The sequence below is a fragment of the Neodiprion fabricii genome, chromosome 5 (genome assembly GCF_021155785.1).
Source record: "Neodiprion fabricii isolate iyNeoFabr1 chromosome 5, iyNeoFabr1.1, whole genome shotgun sequence".
In the NCBI taxonomy this organism is placed as follows: Eukaryota; Metazoa; Arthropoda; class Insecta; order Hymenoptera; family Diprionidae; genus Neodiprion; species Neodiprion fabricii.
Genome location: NC_060243.1, coordinates 33,915,725 through 33,938,087, shown reverse-complemented (window position 1 = coordinate 33,938,087; position 22,363 = coordinate 33,915,725). Strand labels below are relative to the sequence as shown.

Sequence of the window (22,363 nt, the reverse complement as noted above, 5' to 3'; positions counted from 1 at the left end):
GTAAAACTTGAAAATCCGTCAACACTAGATGCCGGCGGAGAAACAGACGAAACCGTTTGAAAATTATAGGTTACGTTCGCTTCCGTCAGTTTCCACTTTTTCCCGCCAGGCGGCGAAGCGTCGGGACTCTCAAGTTGTGTGTATCCGTTATAATGGATAATTTGTGAACACGCGTAGAGTTGTGTTAATAAAATAAGAAATAACCTCGAGTAATGGCTATTAGCATTCCTAAATTCAAGCTGTATAAATTACGGAGTTGGCATTTGAAATTATTCATTGTTAACCCCGACATACAGATAGGGAATAATTTGATTTGCGGCAAATAAAATAGCTGGCAATAAAACTTGACGCGCGTACAATGTTCGTAAAAATGACGACTGCGATAATAGTTCGTATTGACGCTACGATCGGAATATTTTAACTATTGCGTAATTTCCAAGCTCAAAATTAGCAGCCAACTACAGTACTAAAAGCACTTTGTTCACGTTCCTCTTTCGTCCGTGTAATTGCCTGCGCGTGTTTCATATTAGTAGGAGAGAAAATAAAAAAACCAGGTGGGTATTACAGATGTATGTATTATAAAATTGGTATTAAACGATGGGTCAGGGCATAGATAAGTATAGGCAATTAATTAAGTATCTACGCACAGTAACGTCGCCCATATTAACACGTATATACGTAATAGGTAATGCAAGTATGTGTATAATATGTATTATGAACATATATACATACATACAGATATACATAGGGTATTACACAATAAGTAGGAATAGTCAAGTCGCAAGCACCAGAAAGTAACGTATGAGCCAAAGTAGGTTCAAAGGATTGCGGTATACAGCAGGATAGTCTGGAATTTGAATGAAAAATTAATGATCAAGAAGAATGAGAAAAGGTATGTAAATGGAAAAATGACGATTAAAGGAGAGAAGTATATGTATAGAAGAATGCACGACGAAACAGTTAATGCATAGAACATGTCCAGATATTGTCATTTTTTCGTTTCTTTTTTCCGCTTTCTTTCCCCTTAAAAATATTATCACGTTCCCAAAGCCAAGTATATAATATGATGGTTGTTATTGATGAATAATAGAAAAAAGTGCTGTAATAAAATTGGTATGCGCAGCTCTTGTACATGAATATTTATAGTATAGGAATAAATACAGGTAATATTGAAGAGTGATATACTTGTGTATATACCTAGAGGTATACGTGAATGACTGGAAAAAAATTTGTTGTTAAACAGATTGTGTTGCCCTCCATAGTAAGATATTTTTTAATTTTGTATAGATATATATACTATATATGTATACAGTTGATGAGAAAATACTATAGTAGCGATTGTAAGTATTGTATGACGTAATGTGCGAAGTATTCGTTGCGTGATATTTTATACCTGGAGGTTTCGGCGAAAACAAAACGGTAATTGTACAGATTGGGTGCAATCCAATGATAATGATAACAATCGCAACCAATTTATCCGTGTCTCAATTGCTTGCAACAATCGGTTGTATCCTTTCACCGAAAGCTCTCATTCTTGCGTATATAATACGAAGGAAAATAAAGAAGGTAATGAAGATGAAAATAAAAAATGAAAATACGATATAAAAGATATGACAATTTACGAACCGTATATATATATGTATATCTATAGGAAAAGATTTACCTTGCTAGTCCCAGGACCAACTTATACCACGGACTTGTAATCGGCTGTAAAACATTTGCCAGAAAGATCATTAACCTATATAGTTTTAGGCATGTGTATATCAATTTTATCCCAATCTATAGCATGACGACTGTTCGACATTATTATTTAAAGCCTATTTTCTGTGCCTGAGTCAAATTCAAACTGAACTTTAAATATATGTTATTGCATTTACATCGGATGAAATTTTTTTTTTTTTTTTAATGTATCAAGAATAACGGAAAGAGAAGAACTTAAAAAATGCAATATCTAGACCCATGTATACGATTCGATTTGAAAGAGCATTCTCACACACGAAATAATAATTTTCTTCGTCTATAGTGTTGATCACATCGTGTTGAGAAGAAAAATCGTGGTTTCTTCAACAGTCTAAACAACTATTAAACACAAAATTAATTTATGGCACAGTTATTATTTACCAAATTCATTGAGGATATAAGATAAAATACACAATCGGAGGACTTTTTTTTTGACGGTTATACATGAGTACAGGTGTTTGGACTTACCATGGCATCATATTACTTTCCGCGTCGATATAGTTATATATGGTATGTGTGAGTGTAGTTTTTTAGTTTCTTTTTTGGTGGGTAGTGGAGGAGGGAGGGAGGGAGGTGAGGGCAGGAATTATTTTTACACACGAGCTTGATGCGATGAGGTAAGAATGTCCAGAAGTAATCGAAAAAGGATGAGAGGCGTAAGGATTTTCTTTAGAAGAACAGGCATTGAATTTCGTCGAATTCAGTGGGAGGGAGAAAAATGAAAGAATAATGTATGGGTAAGAAACTAGAGGGAAAAAAAGAAAACGAGACGACACAAAAATAACTTGTGCCAAACTCGCCTGACGATGAGCACCAGCACTCATTGTATCGAATATGTAATATGTATGTACCATAATAGAAAATCGGTTTTCAAAACAATCACTTCCTTTTGATTTTTGAATATTGTTTTGTTTCTTTTTTTTCTGTTATCATATCACGTTTTGCAATGCCGTACTTCATAGTAATGCAAAGTTTTTTCGTATTTTCTTTTGTCTATACGATGTATAAATACTTGTTACGCCTGTAAGCATAAACATGCTATTTGATGGTACAAATTTAGTTCACGGTTACACGACCCGTTGCTACCACATCCAAAGATAATATTTATTACTTAGTTTTCCGAATTTGCTGTAGATAGTCTCAAAATAGTTGAGGTACACGCCTGTATGTGTAAACTACAGTCAAAGTTCTGCGTGTAAAATTGACGTAAGGGTTAAGCAGCTGCAGTTATGACGTTTCACACAACCAATAAATGTACACGCAGTTTCTTTTTGACTTCTGTATTACCATTTCAACAACCGGTTGTTGAAAATAGATGCATCGCTGTATATTATATGTATAAATATTTATATGTGTACACGATACAAGTACGAAAAATGCAATATTGAGCAGAAGCCAATAAAATGGACAGAAAAATATATACGAAATTAAAGAAAATCCTGAATAACACATAGAAGCGATTATTGTACGATGCATTCTCATTTTAGGTTGGTGTGGATTAGACATTGACTACCTCGTTACGTCTAAATTTGTGTACTACTTGTACGGCTGTAGGTTGTTATTGAATGTTTTCACAACTAAAATGCTATCACACCATGAACAGTGATCTGAAGTTTGCTTCTAACTGCAGTAAAAGTACAATTCTGAAACAGGAAACGGCTTGTCAGGAACGCGGTAGAAAGCGATTGGGCGTTAATTCATCGGGGAAATGATAGAGAAAACGAAAATGATATAGACATGACGATCGTTTCATGGAAATGACCATTTGGCCCCGCAGTGCTGTCGATGTTGTCGCTTAAAATAGTTCGAGAAGAAGCGGCATACAAAGTATGTTTACAGGCGTTCACTTCGGTAGCTGTACGAGCAGGTATAAATGCCTCGTACGGTGCATAATGAAAAGCAAGCATACACAACGATTGTCCAATAATATCGGCATTACGCGTCTATATGTATACAGGTTTGTATCTTCAACAATCATCCGCATTTGAACAATCATTAGAAAAATATAAAGCGCACGCACTAATCATTCATATACTTGAGCCATAGTTCGAGGTATACTTTAAATGCCGTACATTGATACAACACTTTGAATTAGAAGCGCAACTGCATGCAGCTGAAGCCAAAAGACTATGCTGCACATCGGGGTTGTTTTAGTCCGATCTCAGTACGAACGATCCCTACGAACGATCATGCTGGATTTGTGACTGAACCGTAGACAAATGTGTTACTGGGCATTTGGCAGAGAATATTTTTATCGATATTACATCCAGACAGTCGATCGTAGGGTAGTTGACGACGTATACGGTAGGAAAATGGGAACTGGGAGTGAAAAGTTCTTCTAAAATACAGGCACGGTCGAACCGCACTTGTTTGACCAGTTCCTCGCTTTCTGCGCGTAGTTCGGCTGCGCAGAAAGTTGCGCACGGCGCATTAAAAGAGCTCCTTCACCAAGGTCCAACGAGTGAGGTTATCGCCGTGCGTATACAAGCCAAATGTTTTCAACACACAAAGTTATATACAATTAATAATAAAAGAAGAAGAAAAAAAAAGAAACGTAATGGGAAAAGACATACAAATTATCACGCAATAATATACTGCACAACGAACAGGTTATAGTATAACAAGATGAATTTGTACACAAATCAAAACAAGGCAAAAAAAAAATAAAAATGTATATAAAGATGTATATACATGTGAAAATAAAATTGCATTAAAAGTATTATAGTAGCTTACAGAAAAGAGCATAGAACAGCGAATGATAAAGTGAGTAAAAGAGTTATTATAGTAAGGCTCAAAAGAGAGAGTAAGTATAGAGATAGATAGATAGATAGATAGATAGATAGGTAGAAGATAGAGATAGAGTGACAGACAGAGATAGATGAAGAAAGAGACAGTGAGAGAGAAGAAGAGCGCTTACAGCTTGGTCTGTTGAGCTCTTGCTGTAGGGTACCGGTATCAAACGTTCCTGCAACTCGCCACCAATCACCTTCAAGAGTAAATGGTAACATCATGGTTATGTACGGCATGAGATGCACTTGAAGCAAGCTGCTCTCGAACGTTCAAAGTACTTCATTCGTTTTATACAATAACGTACCCAACAGAAATAGAGGAAACAAGAGAAAAAAAAAGATTAAATAAAATACACACACCCCGAGCTCGTTTGGAAAATCTATTAAAAACGTGTTTCCCGAAATTTTCAACCAGCATGTTTTTGTACGGATTCAATTGTCGTGATGAATTTTTCAGTGCAGTGTTAAAAGTTTTGAACTTCACGGCTACATTTGTCATATCTGTGATACAACGGTCAAGATTGAAATGAGTGTCATATATTCTGGGTACGTGTGTAACGTGTCGTGTGTATATAAATATACATAATTTGTATGGATTATACACTTGTTTTCGCGATACTGAAATTCCGATGCATAAATGAGGTTGAGAATGTGACAAATAGCGGTTGACATGCAAATAAAAGTGTGTATTCGGCCACTTGACAAATCCGTTTGGTATTTAGGAATTTGACGCGGCGTTTAATGACGTATCGTCACTTTTTTCTTTTCAAACGACCTTCAGGCAACTGTGAACCAGATCTTATCATCGGAGACGATTAGAGGCGAATATAGCCAGACTCAATAGAATGAGAGGTCGATTAGATTAATGATGCCGGCATAGTGTTGTTGCTATAGATATTTCACAATATACGTATAGCCCGAGTAACATGGATAGTATAGCATAGAAAAAAAGATATTGTAAGTAAGTAGGATATACATAATATGTAGTATATATTCATGTATAGCAAGAGTGAGAAATAAAAATTGGCAGAAAACGATAGATATTTACACCGAAGACATGTGTTTTCGAGTAAGTTTTGGAGCACATGTATAGTCTTCAATTTTGACCGATGAGACAGGGATTGTCGAAAAGAGTTTGTAGTAAAATAGTTAGGGTTTGGGTTAGGTTAGGTGGAGGATTTCAACTTATCCGCTCACGTTCTCGTGAGACTGCAGTGAAAAAAATATTATAAGTATACAATAAGGTACAATCGTGGAAACTTACGGGAACGCATAATATAAGCAAAGTATGAAGAATAGGTATACGAGAGTAGTATAATGAGGCAAGGAACATTATGTATAGTAAGAATTGAAAAAGTAAAGGGACAAATAGCGACAAATGTAACAATAGAACGTGACTGTATAGGTGAAGATATCGAACACAGCGTATCGTATCTCTTTAGCGACGTATTCCTAGGTCCAACGTAATTGTGCGATAAATACGTATAAATGTGTCACTACAGCTGCATCACGATGATTAAATGATTCACAGTATGTTATATTGCGTGGATGCAGTTCAATGTTAGACTTTGATCGTGTCCGTTTCGTCATTGTTAAAACGATGGCACAGACGACAGGTCACTCAATCATTCTCGCGCACAGAAACATGTAGAGCATTGTTATAGACTGGTGCATAAACAGACCGTTTATTATCCGTGCCAACAAATTGGGACTAATCGGGGCTTACCGGTTTTTTTTTCTTGTTCTTTTTTTCAATCGCTATTATCAATTTTGAGGTTGTGAAGTTCAACTATCATCGGTTGCTTTTAACAAGAAATATTGGTAGTGATGCAAACGTGAGTCACGTCTTCGAATACCGCGATGTACTATGTCCGTCGGTTTTCTTTATGAGCACTAACTGTCTCACGGATTAAACATCAATGATTGATAGTTGCGGAAGCATAAATTTGAGAGAAGAAAATCGGTTTATAGAAATGTTGGGGGAAAAGAACAAAGGAAATCAACCGAATTTGTAATTTGAAAAAGAAAGAAAACGTTCAAATAGTGCCTGAATAAACTCTAGAGAGTCGATAACCTCTAAGAAAATGTGAGAATTAGTATTTTCGTGCATTGTACTGTCTGCGCGTATTGTGTATCGGAAAAAGAGAAACGTCCGCAGAGTTAAAAAAAGCAACAAGATAAAATAGCATAGTATAATATTTGATCTGTGTGTGACGACGATTAGACATGTACGACAAATAATGTGTTTGCGTGTATAATTAATGTAATGTGGGTAGTGTAAATGTATAACGTTGGAGTTACGACTCACGCGACCAGACACAAACATAGGTATGTATAATATTGACATCACAAACAAGAAAAAAGTCATATAACGTTATAAACGAAAGAAGAATGAGAACAGAAAAAACAACAAAGACAGATACATGTTAAGAGTATAGTATATAGATACGTATAGCGGTGTGTAAAAATTAAAGTATTCTACGGTGACAAAAGTGAGAGTATACTGACTATACATTCGCACTTCGGCGACAAAGGTGACAAAACTAAAGAATCGGCGTTTTTCAAAGGTTTGAAGGTTTAATCCATCGATCTTTAAAGGAGACATTAAATAGAATGATACAAATGCAAGTTGGACGAGCTCTGAAGGGACGCTTCTGCTCTCTGGTGGAAAGTTTCGCAACTACGCAAGTGTCACTTCGCACGGTCAACGGTTACAGATTCGAATTTCGGCAATCGAAGTGTAGTATAAATTCAAAAACGCGAATATTTTAGTCGTGTCACCTTAGTCACCGGAGTGTGAATTATACCGTCACACGTATAATACCTACATAGTAATTTGTTTACTGTTGATTATGAAAACGTCGAACTCGACGTTAGAATAATTGATCATATCGATGAAGAAACGAATTTTGTACAGAGCTATTAGGGTTAGGTTAGGACATCGCCAAGTATTTCAGGACGTATATACATACAACTTATAATATACACACTTTTGCATGTATAATATAATGTACATATCTTGAAATACAACGTTGTACAAGCACTATAAATACCTATATAATAGAAAGTATATGTGCGCGTATGATGATTTTTAGCCCCTCCCCCCCACTAAACGAATGATTTTTTTTTCCCTTATTTCATTTCACGTTAGTCATACGATTATTCTTGCAATGATTAGTTATAGACGAGACTAACGAAATTACATGTACATCGTGAGCGCGTCGATTAAAGCTGTTCGATTATACATACGATACAATATAGCATGTGCACATAACGTTTATAATTTTTGTTTGGGCAGGCGGAGGGACTGGTTTCAATTTCATAATTAATTATCAATAGCACCGGTGATTGTCAAAGAAAAGAAACTAGAACAGAATAAAAGTGAACGGTAAACGAACGAGAAGAAGAAACATAAAGGACAATGTGAAACAACAACAATAATAATAATATTAATAATAATTGAAAGCAATAAATTAAAATTCAAGTCGGAATATCTTCTGTACGCATGAAAAACAATAATAATAACAAAATAAGATCGCCTATACGAAGAACCTTTATATGATTTATACGATATCGTGAGATATCTTAATATTTGTCATTCCCGTTTCTCTATGCTTGTCATTTATTTTTCCCAAACAGCATGTGTCAATTTTGTGTACCTACGCAAACTATAACTATACATATGTTTGATAATTACTTTACATCGTATGCAGAATCAAATACACATGTGTCGTTTGTCAGCGTAGGTACTCAATTGTCGCGGTTGAAATACGTGAACATAGTTTTGTTTCGCTTATTTACTTGGTAAAAATCTATTGAAAAATAATGGTGTGGTAGCACGTTTGTATCGTTATATTGTATCAATATGTGTATCCGCTTTCGATGAAAAAAAAAAAAAAAAAAAAATTATCCAGCGTATATTACACGTACTTGGAAAAGAATTTATTTTTTTTCTCTTTCACTCTGTCTCCGAACGGTTGACTTTATCGCACATTTCGAGACTGCGCGTAAATTCGTATCGCCATTCTCAATGTCATACACGTATTTAAAACGTGTTGTGCATAAATTGGTATGTGTAGAAAATAGATTTTTTGCATTATACATGTTGTCACTTGTACGTTTCGATAGTATCTGACAGTGACCTAAATTATATAAGTTTAATTGTACTGGGATATAACGTAATACATGTACTCAATTTTTTTTTCAATACGCTGTTATTATTATTCCCGTTTTTTCTCTCTGTACATATCACACAGACACACATATATATATATATATATAATATGTCTGAATGCGTTCGTTATATTATTATTCAACTACGTATTGTAAGATCAGAAAAGTGTTTTGTTTGCCTTTTCAATGTTTTTTTTTGGAATCTCTATATTCAAAAGATATTCTTATTACCAGTTTATATGTAACGTAACATCGCAATAACACTATTACGTCTTATATATGTTATACGTATACCCGTACGTATACATGCAAATAATCGTATATCGTATACATACGGTATACGATATACATGTATAAAATTAATTTCAAATTTAATAAAACCTAAGTTAATATAACAAGCGATAACTGCACCGTTATCATTATATTAAAGCTATGATACATAGACTTTTTGTATTTCCATTGTATTTAAAAAAAATATATACACCGCAACAATTGATTATCACCGGATATGTGACAAATCGTGGCATCGATTTATTGACTTTAATAACGCCGATGTTTTTTTTTTTTTCTTCTTTTTTTATATATGGCGCTGTCGTATTATATTCAATTTTTGTTTCTTACTTCATTTTGTGTATCTGATATTTCACCTGAATAGATACATCATTTATATTGGGCAATAGAACCTTACGTTAACAATATATCTATATCATTGGTCGAAGAGTGTGTTTATATATACATATATATATATATATATATATATGTATAGATATGTATATATAAAAAAGTTATAATATTTCATCATCGATACATGTTTAATTTTTCACTGACTAGGTACAGCGATTCAGGAAGTTTCCTGTATGGTTAAGAAGAACTCATCAATGTGTAGATAAGATAAAAAGATGAGGTAGTAAGTTACTGAATAATTTGATTTTGAATATGATTTTCCAAACTGCGCAATTCCAATCAATGGTGAAATTGAAAATTTTGAATAAAAAAAAAAAAAGAAAAATAAGTTTGAATACCGAATTTACACGACGAAGATTTCGTTTTTTCCGATTGCATTTGGTTTTCCAATTCGTAGGAAAAATACATTTTCATCGCCGTTCAATCAAAGTTTAGAAAATATACGACGTTATATAGCATGTGAGAGCTGCAGAATTATTTTTATCAAAAATAAAAATAGGATCGAATCGTTATTGATAAGATATAATAACAGGCGAGCGAATATAAAAGAAGAAGTATAAATGAGAAATGTATATAAGTGAAACGAAATTGATAAAATAGGCGTAAGATTAAAGCGTGGGTTTTAAAAATGAAATAAAAATTCGATAATAGTGATAAAAAGTTTCGTCAACTACGGCTGGCCGATATATAAGTATAGTATACTGTTACAAGTTACGTGGGATGCAGTCTAATAGAATATATAAAAGATTGTGCGAGTATGTGGATCGTAATAGAAACGTTTAGATGGCCGAGTAAAACGAAGTATATATAATTAGATATAAAATTTTTATCGGATAATCGAAAATGTTTGTGAAAACGATTTCGAAGATTCGACACATTGTTTTTCTTTTCTGTTTTGTCGCTACGGGATTCGTCATGTAACGTATTATCGAGTATAATTACAGTTTATATTGAATGCGTTGTAGATACGAAGTATAGTAATAATTGAACCCTGCCTACGATTGCTGCAGCCGCAATTTTTTTTTTGGCAACCATGTATAAACAGCTGTATTAATTAATTTTAACGATTCCTCGTTTATCAAATTACCGTAATACGAATTCATACCCATCTCGTTATGAACATACTAGTTTGAACGATGTGTTTTTTTTTTTTTTTTGTCTCTTCCCCTTAAACTAGCAGCTATGAAATTTGTCTGCGATAGAAGAAAACCAACCCTTTGAGTCACAGCGGTAAGTATTCTTAGCACCTATTTTATATCCATTTATTATGCATTTAGATAACTTTTCAACATATTGCGGTAGTATACTAATAAGTTTTCAATACTCGAGAGTAATCGTTGCGAAGTAATGTAAATTATTTTTATTACAAACAAATTGATTGAAAGAAATCGTGAAAATTGAAGGAGTAATTCATTTCCAAGAAAGTTAGCCCTCTGCACATATCCATGTTCCGCATAATTTTTGTGCTCGCTGATTACGATCTCGAAACGGATATAAAAAATTCAAGATGGCGGATTCAATATGGCCGTCGAAAATTTTTAATCCGATCGAAACCGGAGAAAAAACTTTGTCCGGGGGTTTTTGGGGTCGCTGATTACGAATTTGAGATCAGATTCTTATAATTCAGCATGGCGAATTCAATCTGTGACCCCGAGAATCCCTGCATATAGTTTTTTTGCCTGTATTCGATCCGCCATTTTGGATTTTTTAAATCTGATTTCAGATTCATAATCAACGAACCCAAAGGCCATGGAATACCATTTTGCTATAAAAATTGACCTAGCGCAATGAGGCGTGACTCGAAGGGTTAACGAGTGTTTTCTTCTCCCCACACGATTTGTGCGAGGCCCTAACAAAGAGTCTGACATACAGACGATCAGACACATTCGCAACTCAATCCCAAGCAAGCGGGATCTAATTCGCTTTGGCGCACTCGTATCGAACGTATCGTAGGCAAGCGTTAATAAGCTAACCTGATCAGCACTAATATTCGCAAAACACACGTTACTCCAGCGAAGTCTCTCAACGTTTAAGAAGTCCGTGCAAAAACGCGTACTCCGTATACTCCGTGTTTCATCAAAGTATGCCTCTCTCTTTCTTTCCGACATCTGTACGTTATGCAACCATCATGCTTCGAGAGGTTTTACACACGTATGTAACGTAACAAACACATGTTACACAGGTATGTGTATATAGATTTTTGTCGGTTCGATTTTTAAGCGTGGGAGTTGCAGGTCAGGAACGGATGTATAAAAGTATATAAGTGGATGTATATGTATACAGATATAAGTACGCGTTATACGATAAACTATAGAAGTCGAGTAGGTAGCTTTTTTTGGAAAATTAAATATCCCGGCAGACTCTACCATATGTATTATTGTACACACGTATCATCTCTGTGTAAATTTTGCATTGGAACGGTCATTCGCAAATTTCGTTCGCAAGATGTGTGATACAGGGAGAAAAAAAATAAAAAAAAAAAAAAAATAAATAATAACATTCCAAATACCGTGAATCATACAGGAACTGAAATAAGAGATAAAAAGAATGAAATAACTCGGAACGGGAATAAAGGGAACTCTTGTTTTCTCGATTATATAATAAATTGCTTTTTTGTTACAAAGTGTATTTGAATTGATTTAATTAATTATTAGTTCGCGTTTAAAAGCTCAACGTTAAATATGCTCACAGATATTTCAATTAAATTTTATAGCAACACAATTGCACAGATTAACTGCGCACGAATGTATCGATTTTAATAACCGTAATATTTTACACCGTGTCTGTATTTGTATATTGTATTGCAATATACATTCTGAATTGGATTTATATTCAGGATAATAATGAAATACAGCATTTAAATGAATACTAAATATCTTATTAAGTACGTCCCACATAATCATAACCATTATCATCGTCATCATCATTATTATCTGGACAAATAATAATTAGAAAACAATATATGTATCATATATGTATGTATGTATATAATATATATAGGTAATGCAGAGTATAAACAGTTTACGCAAAAAAAGTAGAAAAAAAGTGAACCGCGTTTCGTACCATCGATAAAAATTTCATCCTTCAACAATATGTAATTATTAATCTAAGGAAGTGACGGAAAGATGAGGGATACTGGACTGGGTGAACAGAAATAATAATAATAATAATAACAATAATGTATGTGGTAATAAAAACAATAATAATTACAATATTATTAATAGTAATAATGACAGTAATAATATATTAAATAAAATTAATGGCGATATTAAAATGAAACAAAAAATATTGACCATTAAAAAATGGAAAAATGAAAAAAAAAAAAAAAAACCCACAAATTCATCTGACAATTTGCAAATGGCTCTGTACTCAATGTCAAACGATGAATAAAATGTATAATATAGGTGTTGTAAATTATACGAATCCAGAAGTAATAAATATTCACTGGTCATACGTTAACGAATATCATGTGTTTTTTTCCTATTTTTTTTTCTTTTTTTTTTCTTTGTCGTTACAAAGGGTTTGCAAAGTGTACAGCGTTTTTTTTTTTTGTTTTTTTGCCAGTTTGTAAATTATTTCAAGATCGCAGGCGGAGGGCAGAAATTATATTTGCTCGGTGAGCGAATGATAAAAGGGAGATAAAAGGAAATGGGGTAAGGTTTAAGCCGCGCAAGCGAGTCAGTATGAAGAAGAGGCACACTTTATTCTCGTATTTAATAGTAATAGTAGTAGTAATAATAATAATAATAATAATAATAATAGTGGTGGTGGTGGTGGTGGTGGTAGTAGTAGTAGTAGAATTTGCTTCATCTTTGTTAAGACTATTATCATTATTGTTGATTTCTTTGAATCCATGCAGGTATAATTGATCAGACTCAAAGACTGATAGATCGGAAGTGGCAGTGAAAGGGATGACGGTGAATTTATATGCTTGTCTCGTGAACGAGCTTTGGTACAGCGTCGGATTGGGCAAGGTTGTTGGAACTCGAATGCGGTGAGTTAGCTGATCGTGATTCGGGAGCAAGCGATTGGTTGTTGGTATTATTGGCTGGGGATACTGTGGATTTGTTGTTGGTGGTGTTTTGGTGGTGCGGTGTTGCAGCCGATCCAGGAACATTTAGCAGCGGCGGTGAAGAAGAAGCAGGACTGTTGAAGGACGGCAGCCAATTTCTTTTGCCGGATGCTGTTGTTGTTGTATCGTGGTCCTGACTGTTGTGCTCGTTATTGGTAGTGTTCCCGATGGCGTTCTTCAACGATTTGACTGTTGTCAGGTTGGTGTTTGTTGGGTCTTCGTCAATGTACGTGAAGTCGGATAAAGGTCTGGGTCCGGTGTGGCTGCGCGAGCTGCGCATACTGTGTAAGCTGTGTAAACTATGGACAGAACGTCTTTCCTCCAAATCCTCTAGAGTCGACTTGAACGCTCTGATTACCCGTAGCTGGAAAAAAATAGGGAAGGGCCTTCTATCAGGGGGGCGAGGAAGGGTAGCGACACACAAACACACGCCAGTGCAACTTTTTTTTTCTCCCCATCATCATCAGCTTTCCGATCAATTTATCCCCGTCAATAAATCTCATCGATCCGGTTGTACGTACTTCTCACTCTATATGATATTTTGCTGTTATGTTATACTACCTACTAACAAACTGCAAGCAAGCGCGTAACTCATTTCTTGCTGCTGCAGCATATTTCCGTAATTTCATCTTTGGGTTACATTTTACCGTATCAAATCGTTGGGGAACGGTGAAACTTGGCAGGCTGAATTACCGACCGAGCAGACTGAATTACCAACTGCGCGTGCGCAAAATAATTGAATTCTATTGGTCAGCAGATCGTAACCCGTCGATATTTTATACGGCAAGGCAGGTGAGCCAACTTATTAGAATCGGTGTTTGAAACGTTAAACTCTCATACGTCAAGAACCGAATTGAAATTAGGTTGGTACGTTGACTTCTAGCAGTCGTCGGTCAGTGGAAAATAAAAGTTTCCCAAGCCTTCCCGAATACTGTATCTTCTGCTTATCCTAAAATAAAAAAAATTAACATCACCTGCGTAAGCTCTATAAGCCATGCGTTTGATGACTGATTGTGAGGCTTGAGGTGGCCAGCCTGCCTGAAAACCCGACACAGCTCGCGCATGCGCAGTCGGACGGTCAATCTACCAAGTTTTACCGTTTTCTCTCAGCATATCGTATGTTAATTATCGGCAAAGGTCCCGCGTATTGTGCATATAACGTTACTAACGAGTAAATTGAAATTTTGTCAAATTCACACGCCGAAATTCCGAATTACTCGTTACTGACACAGTACTTGAAAGTCCCTGTACTTTTCACAACGCGGAAAAACAAAAAAAAAAAAAAAAAACTGTTGTACCATTGTCGAATGCGCTTTTCTACAAAACATTTAATTGAACCAATTCAATATCACAACTAATATAATTATACATGGATCAATTCAATTTTACGTCAGAGCACATTTTATACGGTAAGTAATATTTTTTCATCCGTCCATCAAACACTCGAAGTATATATATATACATATAATATTAAGTGGGTAGATATATTTTTAAATATCTACATACTCCAAGTGTCCGAGGATTAATGTGAACACAGTCGTACAGTTCTGAATGATTTGCGGAAAAGTGAATTTTTCCAATCAATACCGATATTGTGTCGATATGTATTATGGAATTTAGATGAGAAAAAAAAAGGAACAATTCTGTAATTTTTACTGACGCTCATAGTTGACCTGTTAGTTTGATTGAAAACTAGGCACGAAGTTAGAAGAATTGATCGCGAGGTGATACTTCAAAGTTGGGTATAAATTGAATAAAGAATAAACCGCATCATACATGATTTTTTGCCAATCAGTGATCACTTTCCCTTTTGCCCCTATTTTTCTATCCTCATGATCCGCGAAAGGCATTATTCGCGAATACAACATAAACTACACATGTATAATGCATGTATTTGTCCGACAATTTTTTTTTAACACAACACCAATTAGCAATGGTCCGCAACAGTCCGCGCAAAATTTTCTAAAACCATATATTCGTTTGTTATATGATAATAATATTAATAATAAGAATGATGATGCTAAAAGTGATAGTAGAAATAACAACGCACAATTATAATAACCTAAATAAACTTTTTTTGAAGTTATGGGGGCTTTCTTGTCGCAGTTATGTGCAGGGTTTCACGTACGTATAAAAGTTATACGCAGTCCTTACACAATTACATCACAGAATGTCAATTTGATGTAAGAAAAACGAATGAAATAAGTAGTCGGAAAATTCTTAAATCAATAGAAAAAAAAGCAAACCATTAATTAAAAATGATAAAGCGATATAACTTAAGTGATTAATTTTCTCGTGGAAATAAGGTACACCTCAGCAGCGTTTGAAACCTTCTACGATCTTGCCTAGAACGCTGTTTCACAACTATATATATATACAAGTTTATGCCACGCGCATTTATTACACCACTATGAAACACGCTCGAAAAAATGATTACGATATTATTTATCCTTTCACAGAATTTGACGAACTTGCTGATTAAATATGTCTAATATTTGTTATCCGTAAATTTGCAATAACTCGGTATGGCATGTGGCGGCGTTTCGTTTATACAAAAGTCTCGATCGACACTTATGTAAAAAACAAGCGACTCATTCGGTTTGTACAATAGCGCGGGTGCTTGTTTCAAGTTTGGATCGTCTTGCTTTTCGAAATTATGTTTTCTTCGATGCATTCAATTACATGAAAAAAGCTTGAAAATCCATTCAAACGCAGCGCAGGGTGGATGTTTCTGTACAACGGTGTGTGTTAGTTGGAAAATATAGGAAAAAAAAAAAAAAAAAAAAACGTTGTGCAGTGAATTGTTGAACGTACCGTAACGAGATACGATGTGAAACCGGCAAGACAGGCAATTAAAGCTATGAATAAATTCTTCGAGCATGAAATTTTTTTCTCTAATTTGAAACAAATGCGTTTAAATCGCCCCTCGTCATATTTAGTTGTTTTTTTTTTCTCTCGAGTGGTAATGTGTTTCTGGACGTGTGAATAATGCGTACATATTGCACGTGTATTATAAATAATACGTCCAGCAGCGGGATACATAAGTTGTATTTTTATGTAACATAATTTAGGTACATAATATTATATGTATATTTATACATATATCTAAGTATGTACACAATTTCGGTGGTGTTTTTGGGTGTGTTCATTTATCGTGCAAGCGTGTCGATGTATACGTATAACATATATTTGTGTTCACTCGTTTGCATGTGAGGGAACGAGTGCAGCTGTGTGATTTTAAAAATAGAAAATTATGATTTGTCCGTAGGTGTGCGAAGAAAATGTTTAAACAAAAGCTGAGATTGCCGCACATTATAATGTGTGTGTTTCAGAGTTGAAAGTTAAAAGAAGTGATTGATATGAATATAGAGAAAAGAGAAGGAATTATTACAGAAATTTGAGACCAATTGTTTTTTGCTAAAATAATATATATATAACATATATAATTTATGTATTTAACACAGTCAACGATCGACAGATGGCAATTTCTTTGTCGTTGACGGTGTTGCAATGTGAGAATAATTATATATGTATAATATTCACTGGAAATTGCGGGTGAGGTGACGAGAGAGAAGTGTGAAAACATGTTGTTTTCTGTTTTTTTTTATCGTTGATTTATATCAAACGACGGTGCAGTGGGAATATTAATTACGATGTGAAACGTGTAAAATAGTAATATTATATAATATGTATAATATAAGGTGTTTAGTTCACTGCAACGAAACACTCTCAAACTCTGTTAGTCACGATGATAAGATACACAATGTATACATACGTATAATAATAAATATGTTTAATACATGTATATATGTATATACGGAGTAAATTACCGACGACGGAATGGTCCGTTATATGCTACGATTTAATGCGCATGCGTAACAATTCGAGAGCAGTTGTTTGCCAGGGCGACCAACCGTCATAAATTTAGACGACGGTTCGTCGCGATGTATATAACCTCACAAATTCTGACAGCTATCGGCGTTGAACGCAACTGACAGCGACAATTGTAAAAATTTTTGAGGTTACGTTCACGACTGTTGGTCAGCCTGGCAAACAAGCGCTCTCGGATCGTTGCGCATGCGCATTAAATTGTAGCAGACAGCGGACCATTCAGTCGTCAGCAATTTACTCTGTAATTATATATTTATATAATATAAGAAAAAGAGACAGAGAAAAGGTGCAACGCAGACTAAATGACATAATTTTGTTGATAATTAAATGTTTAAATAATGAACGACAAGATTATAGTATGCACGTCTATACATACATACATATATGTGTATATGTGTAATGCATATATATGTACGTATAAAAAATAGGGGAAGAAAAAATTCTCTGTGTAATTTGTGTAATGATTTTTTCTTTCCTCCAACATATTGCACGATTAGTGAGTCTTTTTGTTTGTATATTATAATATGTATATAATACCATATGAATTGTAAAATTGTGTTAATTGATAAATAATGATTTGGTTGCGATATATAACGGGTTAAAAAACGACACCATAATTTGAGGGTGGTGAAAAGGGGTGGTGGTTGGTGGTGGTGGTGGTGGGGGTCACGGAACACGCAGCACACTCAGGTAATAACTATATTACTACGATCACAGCCAGTGAATGGTGGACAGATATTGATTAATAACGAAATTGTATATTATTTTCTTTTTTTTTTTTTTCGATCGGCCACCACTCGACTCGCCACGCTACACAGAAAAAAACACATCGGTGCAGTAAACCATCATCTCATTTCAAGTCATGTCATCATCATAACCATTATCATCATAATCATCACGATCATCAACATCATTATCATCATCACCTTCATCATAATTATTAACATCATCAGCCAATGTAATATCAAGTCAATGACAAATCAATCATTTTTTTTTCACACACACATACACACTTGAGGTGCACAACTATAAGGTTACATTAAATTGTAGTTTCAATATGCATCAGCATGATGTGTGAAGATATATTTTCCTAGTGTTGTTTTTTTTTTTTTTTTTCGTTTGTTTTTAATGTGACTCTAGAATTGATCACGTATGCTATCTTCACATCACTGTGAAACGATGAGATCAAAGAAAGACAGGAAAGTGAGAAGAAAGGTAGACGAATTGAACAACAGTTACAATAGTAGTTATAGACAAACCTTTAGATCGAAGAGTAATTTTTTTTTTCGTTTATACCAATGCCGCTGTACTTGGTAAAGAGAAATCTATAAAGAATGTTGATTGTCATTATAATCATCTGTATAATTAATGCACCGCAAGAGTAGTATATGAGAAAGAAAAAGAAATGGAGCTTGTTGGTTGGTTGGTTGGTTTATTTTCTTTGGTTTTGGTTTTTAAATTAGGCATACGTAAAAGGTTGATAATACAATGTAGTACAACAGGCGATCATCTACGTAAGCTACGTACTTGTTTGTACTCCGACAGGAATAGTGTGGCGACTGGCAAGAGACTGCCGCCCTGTTAAACCTCAGTCTCTCGAATGGGTTCCGCTGGCTAACAAATCATAAATCATACCATCAGTCTTATTCACTTCTGTTTTACCACTATAAGCTTTCTTTTTCATAAATTTTTAGCTTCTTGTTTTTTGTTGTTGTTTTTTTTTTTTTTTTTTTTTTTTAAACAATTCTTTACATATTATTTAAACACACTTTGCATCATTATTATTATTAATACTTGGATAATTAATGTTGTTGTTGTTGTTGTTGTTGTTATTGCTATAATTTACGGCAATTATCCAAGTTTTGTTTGGCACGCCGAAATTCTTCTGTTATATAAGGTTGTTGCCGTAGGTTAATTAATTGAGAAAGGAAAATGAAAATCAAACCAGTAGTAGTTGTTCACTCAAATCACTTTGAAAATAATTATTAGAGGCAAAGGCAACGAAATCTTGTTATGTTTTTATGTTTCATGATTGTTTTTTTTTTTTTTCTTTCCTTTATTTTCCCCCGTAAATACGTGTACGGATTTATAAAAATTTTATTTGCGTTTATCCGATTTTTTTTTTCTCTCCCCAACACCCGACTGCAAATTAAGGTAAATCGAACTCTAGGAAGTCTTTTTTCAGGTGCAGGTGAAAGTTGAGCGCCGATACGCTGTTGGTTATTTCTTAATTATTGTTAGTTTGTTTGGTTAATTATTTTATTGTTAAGATAATTATATGGAACGGATGAAAAACGACAGGAATGAAAGAGAAACAAAATTAATCACGGATTACGTATACATGTATGTATGTAGACACGAAAGACAAACATTAGCGTATTGACCGTTTTCTGAAGACACACTCTCACTCCCGAAATGATCAATCAGAGTTTGAAGAAAAAAAAAAACAAGATAAAATGGAACAAAAAAACAGGAAACCTGCAGTAGTGCAGGTGAAGATGAAACGAAAATTAGAGAACTTGGCGTGACAACTAATTACTGCAGTTTGTGATAACATGCACTTCCCAATGTATGGTACGGTGAAATTATTACTTTAAATACTTTTGACGTTTATTTTTCATGTTTAAACTGTTATTTCGATTTATTTATTTACACGATATTGTTAATTGATTTGACCGCTCTTGCCCAGCCGAATTTAACGCACGGACTAACATATGAGAAGGTGTGACGCAACGGTCCAGCCATTCTATTGACAACTGTGCAAATTGTGCCAACTTTGATAGGTATTGCTTGATTATGCCAGCAACAAGGATGCGGGTAAAAATTGTTTCCCTCAAAAATGAATCCGGGACGAGCGGTAAGCGTGACTCAAAGTCGTGAGGTGGAAGAAACAAGCGAGGTGGTATCGGCGCCATTGCTGAACGTGTACTACGGTCAATCAGTTTCGTGAACAATGATGAGATATTTGTCGCCTACGCGCGTTAAAATTGACTGGACTAAGACGCACGAGGGGAATATCATTGTTATTATTGTTAATATAATGTTATTTATATGTTAAGCAGCAGCAGCAGCGAAAGTATCGGCAGCAGCAGCAGCAGTAACACATCGAGAGGCAACTTGCCGCGTACTAGATCATATATTTATATATATATGAGCGCGGTGCCTTGGAGCCCGTTGGGTGTAAACCGCGTTACAGACACGTATTTGAATGAAAGAAAACGTAATCTTATATGTATATATGAAATACAGTAGGACAAACATACATATCGATAAATATCATACAATTTCAAGATCACAGCAACATCACACTGCGTTATAACAATAAAAAAACAATAAAATCAAGAAAAAACACGAAATGAAACTTGTAAAAAAAAAAATAAATAAATAAATATAAATATACTGTAAAAGCGAACACCGATTTAACGTAAGAGTGTCAATGTATTATATAAATACACAAGAAAGACACGCAGCGTAATATGTATCGTATATAATAATTAAATATATATCGTAATGTTCGATAAATATTTTTATACACGTACATACTTACATGCGACATTACGCGACAGCTCTGAATACATTAATAACAAAATTAAACAAATAAGTGAAAAAAAAAAAAGAAAAAAGAAAATTATGAATACATTAAGAAAGCACAACACGGCAGCCAAATTATTATTATTATTATTAATTTGCAGGAAGAAAAAAAATTGTTTAATGAAAAAAAAAAAAAATTTATACAACAAAGTGAAAACGAAAACAGAAAATAGATCAGCGCTTCGTCTTCCTTAGGCTGTGAAAAGTTAGCCGTATATTTCTTATCGGTTTCATTTTTTTCTTTCCTTCCTTTCTTCATTCAAATTTATACGTACGTACATTTCGAATTTCTTGCGCGAAGCGAAATATACATGTTCTTAAAAATCGTTATTTTTCTTCATTTAAACAGTTGACTATTTATCCCGTGTGTTTTATTGATTAATATATTCTTTTATTTCACAGCCCCAAGGGAAAGAAATGTGAAATAATATTACAATTAAGGCTGTTAGTAATCATACTTTCAAACTTAAACTTTTCGTAGCCCAGCAGGCAACGATTCACGTCAAACAAACCAATGTTGATAATAATATTTTTGATGCAAGGCTCTATTATATAAAAGATGGCAAAAAAACTTGGCGCAATTTGGTGACAAAAGATTTAGAAAAAAAAGAACAAACAAAGAAAACAATAATATGCTATATATAATAAGTATATATATATATATATATGCGCATCAAAAGTGATCAATCAATCAATCTATATACGATATAATATAGCTGATACTCGCGAATTACAAGCAAAAAATCTATTACGTAAAGGAACAAAAGTGAAAACTGTACGTGTGATAAGACGTAACGTTTCAATGGAGGCACAGAAACGAAATATATATGTATTTTCATATACGAATTATTGTAATTATTTTTTTTTTTTCAAAAACTTTATCACATTTTTAAGAAACGAAAAATCAACCAAAACAGTCAAGGTAAATTAAAATTGACAGAAAAGTATATTATATGAAAAAAAAAAAAAAACGATCAAACAATGCTGAGATTGGACTTGGGAACTAACCATATGGTAATCCTGAGAAGGAGATCTGCCTGTCACAGATACATTCTGCACCAGAGTTCTATTGCTCGTCTGAAAGTAGGTTACACATTCAGTTTTTTTTTTGACTTGTATCTTTTTTTTTGTTTTTTTTTTTTTGTTGATGTTTTGAATTTTTTTTTTTTATACGTATATGATTAAGATGGTAATTATTTAAGACTATATAACGTATAATTAGTTGGAAAAAGTTCTCAAGGTATTGACTTAAATATTTATGAACAGTGCGGTTCGCTTTTTCATCATACAGTACATAATTATAATAATGTTGACTCATATGCAAACATATACACACATACATTAAAACTCATTGTCCTACTCGTATATTCATTTATTATCTGTATTACGGTAAGCACGTAGGCGTGTAATGCATGTATAATGT

At 34.1% G+C, this 22,363-nt stretch overlaps 1 protein-coding gene across 16 annotated transcripts in view; it reads right to left on the bottom strand.

The window, feature by feature from the left end:
* The window catches only part of LOC124182522 (plasma membrane calcium-transporting ATPase 3), a 125,630-nt gene that overhangs the window by 12,344 nt on the left and 90,923 nt on the right, over window positions 1-22,363 (bottom strand). For 5 of the 16 annotated variants that reach the window (XM_046569920.1, XM_046569917.1, XM_046569918.1 and 2 more), the window contains one exon: window positions 9,220-13,822. The exons of 1 other annotated variant lie outside the window; for it this stretch is intronic. In XM_046569920.1, coding sequence (XP_046425876.1) covers window positions 13,310-13,822 — 513 coding nt within the window. In that variant the 3' untranslated portion in view covers window positions 9,220-13,309. Of the gene's footprint in view, window positions 1-4,657; window positions 4,727-9,219; window positions 13,823-18,133; window positions 18,160-18,876; window positions 18,964-21,948; window positions 22,018-22,363 lie in introns of those variants that run through there. 10 more of the 16 variants (XR_006870790.1, XM_046569923.1, XM_046569922.1 and 7 more) reach the window with 8 other exon arrangements.